Below are 10,560 nucleotides of genomic sequence, written 5' to 3' on the forward strand. Positions count from 1 at the left end.
AGGGACGTAGGGTTGGTGCTTGCGTTGATGATAAATTACTGGGTAGAGTATCTTTTAATGTAAACTTAAGGACAAATTCGTTATCGTTTTAAGTTATTAAGTTTTTTGAAATAAAAAATTTTTTTGTCAGAAATAACTTTTTAAAAGTGTCATTTTGTGAGAAACAACTTTATAAAAAAAAATTTGCGAGAAACAACCTTTAAACTATTTTTTTTGTGAGATCAGACTACTAGCCTATTTTCCGACATTGACTTCAGTTTTTCAGCCTTGACTTTTTTTTTTTTTAACTCCTCTCCCTCTATTTTATTTTTCTTGAAATTTAATTTCCCTCCAATTTCCTTCTTATAAACCTACCCTATTTCAAAACCAATAAGAACCATTTTCTCTCTCTTCTCTTTCACTTCCTTGGCACTGTAGAAGCATTGAAGCATTACCCACAACCGCATCTCATCATATTACTACAACAAAGAAAACAACAGATTAAGTTCAAAAAAATGCCCTAATTCAGTTGATAAGATAAGCCATAATTCAATTGAAAAGATAAGCCCTATATGTTATGAACAAGAAGAAATTAATTGAGATGAAAAACCTCAAACTTACCAATTGAAGAACCCTAAAATACAGCATAGAAGATTTAGGGATTTCTTTGGGGAATTTTCGATTTTGGGTTTAGTGTGGAAGAGGGAGAAGAAGAAGTGGTTAAGTGTGGAAGAGGGGGAAAGTGGTTATATAAGAAAGAAATTGGAGGGAAATTAAATTCCAAGAAAAATAAAAGAGAGAGAAGGGATAAAAAAAAGTCAAGGCCGAAAAATGGATTAGTGGTATGATCTCACAAAAAAAAAAAAAGAGTTTAAAGGTTGTTTCCCACAAAACTCTAAAATAAAAGAATATATATAATATATATATATATATATATATATATATATATATATATATATATATATATATATATATATATATATATATATATATATATATAACCGCTTTTTCGTAGATATTGTTGGAGGGAGTTTTAATTTCCTTTATGTGTCAAAGTTAAACTTAATTCCCTACATACTGTCAATGTCAGCATGGATGCATACATTTTTTTTATTGAACTCGAGCAAAATCGCTATGAATTAGCGGTTATATAAGATAAACCGATAATATAAATAGCAACTTGTCATTAACTAAACCACTGGTCAGATTTGCGGTCCATGAGGATAATCGATACTATGAATGACGACTTTCATGGATTACAATTTACATTATGATCTCATGTACCCATTTTTGTCTCTCTTTTTCTCTCCTGATCTCTTTCTCCCCTCTTTATACACGGAATTACAGACACCCTTCCCCAATGAATTTCTATCTCTCTCACTGAGTCCATGGCAGCTCATGGATCTTCTTTCTCCAACACCCCTGAATCTCATTAGCGCCAGCACACACTTGCAACCAATGTCCATTTCTCTCAACCCCTCACCCACGGTCTTCACTACAACGAGGGAAAGCAATTGGGTGGGTCGGGTGCGAAGGATGGTACCTCCACACCCGCACCCACAAAAATTATCATCACCATCCCCGCCCTACCACCCATTGTGAGGGAAAATTCCAGACACATCCCGTCCCAACAAGTACGTATTTATTAAACTCATCCTCGCCCAACACCCGCATGTATACTCGCACCCGCTTCATACATGTGGCGTACCAGATTCATCCCTGCCCCACCACCCACATGGGTACCTGCACCCACTTTGTACCCGTGGCATACCCACATATTTATGTTTTACAAGTTAAATTTATTAATAATATAAGTATATATATAAATAGAATTTTAATAGTAAATATATGAGATTGGCGGTAGTGGGGCAGGGCGGACAAATTGATGTGGAACTCAAAACCCCTTTGATGAAGCTTTAAAAACCACGAGAATCTTTAGAAAAAGATCCGATTTTGTGGGATTTCTTGAATCCTAAAAGCAACATAATCTGATTTATGTAACACTAACAAACAATCTGGAAATATTTTTGTGTTTTATGATTATTAATGCAAGAAAATATAAAGGATAGATTGATCCTTGAAGTCTCGATTCAAGGTTGGAAAGTTGTGGTCTCGGCACAATCTCCTCTCAAAACCTCGGTTTGATTATTTTTTGTGGTTAGCTAACACACGAAGGTCTCTTCAACGAGCACTGATCTTAATAAACTCCAAAACAAACTTCCCTTTTATTAATGAAAGCAAAGCCTTATATATGCGTGTAACAATAAACCCTAATCATACTAAAACTAGAAAACTAAAAACAAGATCATAATGAAATAACAAAGTCCTAACCAAGTAGAACAAGCTCATTGATGCCTACTAACTAAACTCCTGTTAAAGATATAACTCTACTCCAATAATTAGAATCATAATCCAACTAGGATTTGGATTTCTAACTCAACTAGCATTACAACTCAACTAAACCATTAAACTATTAGACTCCTAACAGAACTAGAATTTCTAATTCTACTAGGATTAGGCTTTTAAGACTCATATTCCTACTATAATTAGGAAAACAAACAAACTAAGAATTAAAACTCCTAAATTACATAGAATTCTAACAGAACTAGAATACTACAAATATAATTAACACTTCTCATACGCATCACGGGGATAGGGCGGAGCGGGTAGGAATGGGGCGGTTATAGCCTAAATCAACACTCGGTCGTCCATCACCCACTGTGGGTACGATTTTAATTCCCATCCACGCCCCACTGACGTCCCTAGCTACGTATAACTCCCAATTGATTCTCTCATCATGTTCTCTTTCTCCATCACATGCAGTCACCACCAGCACCGTCTCCGCAACAACGCCACCACCACTAAATTGTCTCTTAGTCACTAAAAAGCGAACCTAGGTCAGTTTATAATAATTTTTTCAAAATTATCAACCTAAATGAAGTTTATTGTTAGAAAAATTGAATAATTGATAATGTAGATACTTTATTATTGCATGTTTTAGTTGAATTTTTGTAAAATGGGGAGTTGAATTAGTTATATATATTGTTGTGAATTTTGTTGATGTAGGTATGTTTAATTAATTCGAAAAGTGTGAAACTGTATTTTTTTATGTCCCTCATACAAAACCACTAATAAGAGTATTGGTTCTACCTACTGAATCGTTGTTCGAAACGACGGTTTTCCTTATTTCATATGGTTGTTTAATGTGCGATTTTCCAGTAGCGTAGCTGTTTTATATGAAGAATATAGCAAAAATTATATGCATTTGTAATACCCCGTCCTTTTATAAATATAATATAATCAAATTAAAACCATTTATTAAAGAAATGACGATAGTGAAAATATCGCTGACAGAAATGTCACTCTAAACAAAGGTTAAATTAATTAAGATAATCCAAAATATCTATGAAGAGGCAAAACAACCTAATAACTCAATCCTAAATAGTTTCTCTCAATTCTCATAACACTATATAACCACTTGGAAAATATATCAACAAACATACACAATTAGTGGGGAGTAACTACCAGCTCTCTCATCTCAATCGGGGTCCATATAGGAGTTATATGCAAAACACGTGAAAGATCCTAAAACATAAAGAAATGGGTCTTAGTCACAAGTACATTGAGACGAATTATATTCAAGGGTATAAAAGTATAAATTTTGAATTGTGTAGCTAAATCCACAGTTAATTAGTTTATACTTCCTTTGCTTTCTTTTACTTGCATCGTTTCCCACTTTTGACAATTCCCTACTTACATCGTTTATGTTTTTGGCAATATATCCTCTATTTCTCTTTCCTACCACATGAGTTTTTTTTATATTTCTCTTTATCACTCTCCTCTCTCGATCCTTGTGCAAAGACAAATGATGCATGTATAAAAAAAATGGATGAAGTATAATATAATAATTATGTGTGATTATATCCATATATATGTGTAAAAGAAGACAAACAAATGTTAGCTGCTGCATGTATTCCCCCCCCCCCCTCCATACAATCAAATGAGACATTAAACTATAAATATGTGTGTGTTTCAAGACTCAACCACATGACCTCTCATTTGTTATGATAATGCCCTAACCAACTACACTACAATGTTCATGTTGATCTTTGTGGGGGAAAAAAATCCTTTGAAGACGAAGTATATTTCTATTTTCGAAAACTTCAAATGCACGTCATTAAAAAATCGGGGCTTATGGCACGGGACAAAAACTAGTTGACTACTAAAAGCCCTTTTTTAACTATCCAAAACTTTAGTTATCCATTTGTATTATTCTTGAATTATAATTTTCAATATATATGGTGATATGAAAAACCTACATGGTGCTCTCAATGCTTCCAAGAGAACCTTCTCTTTCTATCTCTCATCAAACACCCTATAATCCTTAACTTTTTTGGTCTCTACAAACTTATACTATGTCATCTTTTGATTTATCTCCTTCTAAAATCTTAATCTTAGGACATAATCGCGGTAAGCCATCTTTCAAGAGAAATTATTACTATTACAATATACATGATGGTATAACAACCCAAAAATCACAACTTAAATTTTTGTGTGGAAAAAACTACAATTACATGAAATAAATGACAAAATAACATTATATTTATGTCATTATTTGTATAGTTGGTGTCATTTTTATTGAAATATATATCATTAATTATATACATGTGAGATTTTGTTATACTGATACAATAATTTATGATGTAACATGTTATACCCACGACACACTCATCATATGATCCTTCACGAGATCCATACAAAAATAAAAACAGAGTAGCAAACTAGAAGGACATTGAGAAAAGAAAATATATACATAGAAAAAGAGATACTACTATAGCATTGGACTTTTCAGAACAAAATCAGAACACACTAGGGCTCCGTTTGGTAGGGCGTAAAACGTTTTCCCAGAAAACTGTTTTCCTCTATTTTCAGTTTTACATTGTTTGGTTGGCAAAAGAGTGTAAAACCATTTTCCCTTGGGGTAAAATTACTCTCCCAATGATGGAAACCATTTTCCTTTCAAAATGAAGGGAAAACTATTTTCCTTATCTTTCTTGTACACTCCTCTTACTACCTCTTTACTTTCCCTTTCATTTTCCTTTTATTTCATCATTTTTCTTTCATCGAACCAAACAAAGGAAAACTAATTTTGGAATTGTGTTTTCCATTGTAAATTGTTTTCCATGAAAATCATTTTACACCGAAAATGTTTTACGCTCTATCAAATGGAGCCTAAAATGAACCGGAAGAAGAAATTAAAAAGATTTCAAGAATCAACTTTGATCTCACTCACTAATTGAGAAAAGATAGAGAGAGAAAGAGGCTCTCTTAGAGAATGCAACTTTTAAAAAATTTAGTAAGACCTTTATATGATAATAAATGAAGACCACTTTTGTATTTTTGATTCACTAAAAGACAAACAAAATACTTATTGTTATAGACACTACAAGAAATTATTTCAAAGAGGGCAATATTTATCAATCAAGGAGGGCAATTAGCTATTTGCCTTGTCTAATAGTATCAAAAAAGACAAATAAAATTCCCCTTTTTGATAATAAATAAGAAGACAATTTTATCATTTTGCCCTATTTGATATCACCTAAAAGGGCAATATTATATTTGCCCTCTATAATATTACCTAATAAAACAACTTCATAAATTTGCCCTTTTAAAAGACACCTACTAAGGCAATTTATTTGTTTGATATCTTTGAAAAATTTAAAGGACAATTGAAATATTTTGCCCTCTTTGAAATATATTTAAAAAGACAATTTATCTAATTTTGCCCTATTTGAAATTAACTAAGAGGGCAAAATAATGTAAAGTATTTGTCTTCATTAAAAAAAATAAAGTATTTGTCCTCCATAACATTTTAAAAGTGGCAAAATATTTACTGTAGCAATCAAAATATTCATAATCTCTCTCTGAAAGCATCAGCAAGTAACAGAGGAAGGGAGGAACCTGAAAAATTAGCAATCAGTCAAAACTCTCTCTCTCATCTTATGGAGCTTCAATTATCTCGTCAATGGCGGCCTCTGAGACCGTCAATGTATCATCTTCTAGACAAGCTTGCGGAAATGTACTTGCTGTTTTCATCCTCATATTGATCGGAGTTCTCGCTTTCTCGATCCGTCTCTTCTCTGTAACTTCTTATATTTCCTTATTCATTCTTCTATTTGTAGATCTAATCGTAATTAGGTTATACAAATTCGACGATTTGAAGCTATGATTTGTTGAATTCTATTTGATTTTCAATTTTTGAGATACTAATTTCAAATGCATTGTGATTCTGGTCTGGATTTTGTGTTTGCAGGTCATCAAGTACGAGAGCATCATTCATGAATTCGATCCGTATTTTAATTATCGAGTTACTCAGGTTTTCAATCTAATTTTCATGCTGAAATATTATTTTTTCCGTCGAATTCTGAAATTACAGTACTTTCTACAATTTGGACTTGCGGAGTTTTCGCCTTTTTTTTAGGTTTATGTGTTTTTTAAACATAATGATTTGTTGAAGATGCTGAATTTTGCAAGTTAGGTTATTAGGTGTTAGATAGTCAGCGGATAGCAAGTGTTAGGGTTAATTTTCTGTTTATTTTGCTTCCATTTTTTTTCCCTGCGCCTTTCATATTATCAACATTTTCACATTTTTTTCCCCTGTACTGCTTTGAAATGTTAATTTCTACAGAAATGTGTAGTACTAAAGATACACTATTTACTGTTGTGTTCTAATCATATCATATCAAATTAGCAACGAAATTTGAGGTAATTACAGAGACACCAAACTCATACATATGGTCTAGATATTTGAGGTCTTAGACTCTTAGTGTGTTTATTGATTTGATTTAATATAGAGATATGGTCAAGGGTTCCTTGAGATTTTTTATCTCTGATTATGAGTTTTGTTAACTAATACCACTCTAATTATTAGTTATCTTTTGCTGTTTACTAAAAAAGTTTAATGTAAACATATATCCCCTCCATTCCATGAATAACTAGCTAATTGTTTACACAACATAGAGATTATCCCAGACGGGATAAATTTGAATGTATGGTGAGAAGAGTTTGTATGACTTAGAAAATCATTAGTGCTTTGGCAAGAGTGATGTGCTTTTTGGTAGTTTCGGATATCTAGAACATAATGTATGGTGAGAAGAGTTTGTATGACTTAGAAAATCATTAGTGCTTTGGCAAGCTGATGTGCTTTTTGGTAGTTTCGGATATCTAGAATATTTAAGAATATAATATTATGAGTTGTATATTTTATTATTACTATTATTGGGGGGGTTGTGCTAGGTGGAGGAGGTTGACAGGGGGGTGCAGGCTGTGCAGGTGGGAGGGACTGCAGGGAGTGCAGGGGGCTGTATAGGGAGTGCGGGGGAGTTGTGCAGGCTGTCCAGGTAGGGGGGGGGGAGCTGTTAGAGAATATGCAATAGAAGAAGCAGAGAAGTTGAATGCTAAGCTTAATGAAGAGGGTTTTCCTACTCTAGTCAGACCTATGCTTCCTTCTCATGTCACCGGTGGTTTTTGGCTGGTAAAATTTTCTAATATTCTTGTTTGTCTAATTTTTTGTGAAGAGTCTAAGTTCTTTTAAGTGTATTTATTTTGAAAAATCTAATTTCTTTTGTTTGAATGAAAAAGGAGTGTAAATTGCTTCTTCTTTTTTTCATTTTGGTATGGAAGCAAAACAAGATTATTAATTTACTGCTCTAACCAAAATTATTGATAGGGCTGGAATCAAAACTGAATTTGAGTTTACCCTTCTTTTTGTTAATACTGACCTCAACAATTTCACATTTTTAAGGAAAATTATGGATTTGTTGCTTTAGTTTTTGTTTTTCCGCTACTTTAATTGTAGGATTTAATTTGTTTTTGTTCTATTTGTATTTTTCCATTTCACATATCCCATTGGGCAAAATAATTCCTGTATTATATTTGTCTGATGCATATTTTCAATGTATTACCGGAAGTAAATTTGAATACAGCTTCCTAACATCGTGCTTTAAGTTTTTCAAGGAAATTTACCCTAAGTTTATGTCCTAATTTCTAGAATGATGTATGTGATGGTGGGCAATCCTAATTACAGCTAACATGCTTGAAACATGGTTCTTAAGATAATTGGCCTTGATTTTATTATACTACAGTGCAAGAATAATTGTTATGCTAATGAGTTGAGTTGTCCTGATTAATGGTGCAGGGTCTTCCAAGCGACTTCTGCAGGACAAGCCTACCAAGAAATGATGGAATGGTGACATTGGTGGATGAAGTAGGGGAGGAATATCCAGTCGTTTATTTGGCTCGTAAGCGCGGACTTAGTGGTTTGGAAGGGATTTGCTGAGACTCATCAACTTGTTGATGGGGATGCTGTCATTTTCCAAGTCATTATTCATTCTGTTCTAAAGGTGATAGCATACTAGTTCAATTCAGCTTAAACATACAAATTAAATTTTACAACAAAAATTCTCTTTTATTAATCATCTTACATATTCACTTAGTACTTTTTCTTGTGTATTATGCAGGTTTATACTATAAGGGGTAGTGGTCAAGAAGTTGGAACACACTAACAACCTCTTGCATTTTACTGAAATCACATCAAAAAACCCAAATATAGGTAGTATATTGTTACTATTATTATTTATTGTTCTGCCAGAAACTTTAAGTGCTCTGAAGTTGTGTAATTTCATGTGCATTTCGTCCATTTTTTTTTTCTTTTATCCCCCTATTTTAATAGTTTGCAGATGATGAAAGGTTGAGTTTGTTTTTGGCGCACAAAAAATTGTAAGCTATGATTGTTATAATCATTATGTTCTTAATTGGGTTTTTTTGTTAGCTCCTTAAGGAAGTAATTTGTGAAAACTGTGCTGTGAAATCGCAGATGTTATCTGTTCATCAGTCTAGAGATATACATTCAGATTGAGGAAAATATGTTGTGCACAAGAGTGGAAGTGTATAATTATAAATTTTGAACCTTAATTTGTTTATGAAATTAAACATATAGATTATTATGACTTGTAATATTGTGTGACATCTTCTTCTCTCATCATCTTCTTTCTTTCTTTATCTGATAGAGTGATTGATTGGTATCAAATATTATATGCCTGAAAGGCTCACATATAAGATCAGAATCAAGTAGTATTGTACTCAACAATGTCATTCTCATGGATAGTCTGGTAATATAGGCAATTTATCTGGAGAATGTAATGAACCATTTGCATTGCCATTACTGTGCAAGTATTCGTCAATGGTAGATGTATCATCAGCTGCCTTCCTATCCTTTTGTTTTCCATGGGATTTCAAATAGAAAGGAAGTATACGAAGGCGTGATTCTGGTCCAAGAGCTATGATTTCTGACAGAGTTCATATAAATATAATTTTTCAGTGTTGTGTATACTGAGTTCATATGCTCTGGAGAAGTCCTTGGTAATGTATTCTCCTTTTTCTTTGTTATAGGTGCCATGTGCCATGGAGGTACTATTGTGATGGAATCTCCTTCGACATATCTTTTTGTTTTGCAGTTTATCAGCACATGACAACTTTGGCTCGAAACCAGTCGGAATTGTTATCAAATGATTGTAGAAGTGTTAGTTCACTTGAGCATTTTCGATGAGTTCACTTTTGATCCTTTTATTTACATGTGTTTAGATGAATAAATTGTTTTAGTGTTGCACTATCTCAAGTAAACATTATGTGAATATGATTTTGTTAATATTTTTTCCCTTGGTATTACCATGGTGTTATGTAGAATAATGTATGAGGTTTATCTCTCAACTTATGTTAGATTGATCTTCGATGCATAATGGTTTTTAGATAATGACTAGCAGTGCTTGACAAAGTAAAAAGAGGGCAATATCATAGTTTTGCCCTGCTTGATAAAGTACAAAAAAGACAATATTTTATTTTTGCCCCGCTTGATAAAGTACAAATAGGGCAATATCTTATTTTTGCCCTGTTTGTTGTAGATTAAATAAGACAATTGTGTTTGTCTTCCTTGTTTTTGAGCAAAGAGGGCAAAAGTATTGCCCTTTCTGATGATCATAGAGGGCAACTTTATTTGCCTTAGTTGATGAAGCAAAGAGGGCAAAATTTTTTGCCCTTTTTTTATTGGATCAAAGAGGGCAAAAACATGAGTTTTGCCCTTGAAACCTAATACAACGGGGCTACAAGGGCAACGGAAGGGCAATTTTAAAATTGTCCTCGTAGCCTATGAAGGCAAAATTTGGATCAAAGAGGGCAATTTTAATTGCCCTCCTTGAAGCTGTTTGTTGTAGTGAGAATATCCATCATCAACCTATCTATCACTCCTCGAGTGAAAATTTTAAGGTGATCATAATAAATCGACCATGATAAATTTAGTGATCAAAATTTATTTTAGAATGTGGATCCCTCTTTGACGAGCATGTATATTAGAGCTATTACGGGAGGGAAGGCCCGTTAAGCCTGTCCAGATCGGCCCGTTAAAGTTGCGGGTTTGAACAACAAACTTTGAAAAAAAAATTAAATGGGCGGGTCAAGCCTGACCCGCTAATATTAATGACCGTTTATCAAAATATCTATTTTCTATGAAATTTAATTTTTTTAATC

The 10,560-nt window shown here is 33.1% G+C and overlaps 1 protein-coding gene and 1 pseudogene across 1 annotated transcript; both read left to right on the forward strand.

Moving 5' to 3' along the window:
* Positions 1 to 5,855: 5,855 nt before the first annotated feature.
* LOC125491634 (dolichyl-diphosphooligosaccharide--protein glycosyltransferase subunit STT3A-like) lies at positions 5,856 to 6,683 on the forward strand. Its single transcript, XM_048633697.2, has 2 exons — positions 5,856 to 6,121; positions 6,293 to 6,683. Exons 1-2 carry the CDS (start codon positions 6,005 to 6,007, stop codon positions 6,458 to 6,460), a joined length of 285 nt encoding a protein of 94 aa, XP_048489654.1. The 5' UTR covers positions 5,856 to 6,004; the 3' UTR covers positions 6,461 to 6,683.
* LOC130589446 (B3 domain-containing protein At3g19184-like) lies at positions 6,670 to 8,396 on the forward strand (annotated as a pseudogene).
* The last annotated feature ends 2,164 nt before the right edge of the window (positions 8,397 to 10,560 follow it).

The sequence above is a fragment of the Beta vulgaris genome, chromosome 7, assembly GCF_026745355.1.
Source record: "Beta vulgaris subsp. vulgaris cultivar EL10 chromosome 7, EL10.2, whole genome shotgun sequence".
NCBI classification, from domain to species: Eukaryota; Viridiplantae; Streptophyta; class Magnoliopsida; order Caryophyllales; family Amaranthaceae; genus Beta; species Beta vulgaris.

Bases quoted from the DNA above. Each gene is read 5' to 3' on its own strand.
- LOC125491634 (XM_048633697.2), top strand. From the start codon at position 6,005: ATGGCGGCCTCTGAGACCGTCAATGTATCATCTTCTAGACAAGCTTGC. The intron at 6,122-6,292 runs GTAACTTCTTAT...TTGTGTTTGCAG, and splicing joins TCTCGATCCGTCTCTTCTCT to GTCATCAAGTACGAGAGCAT.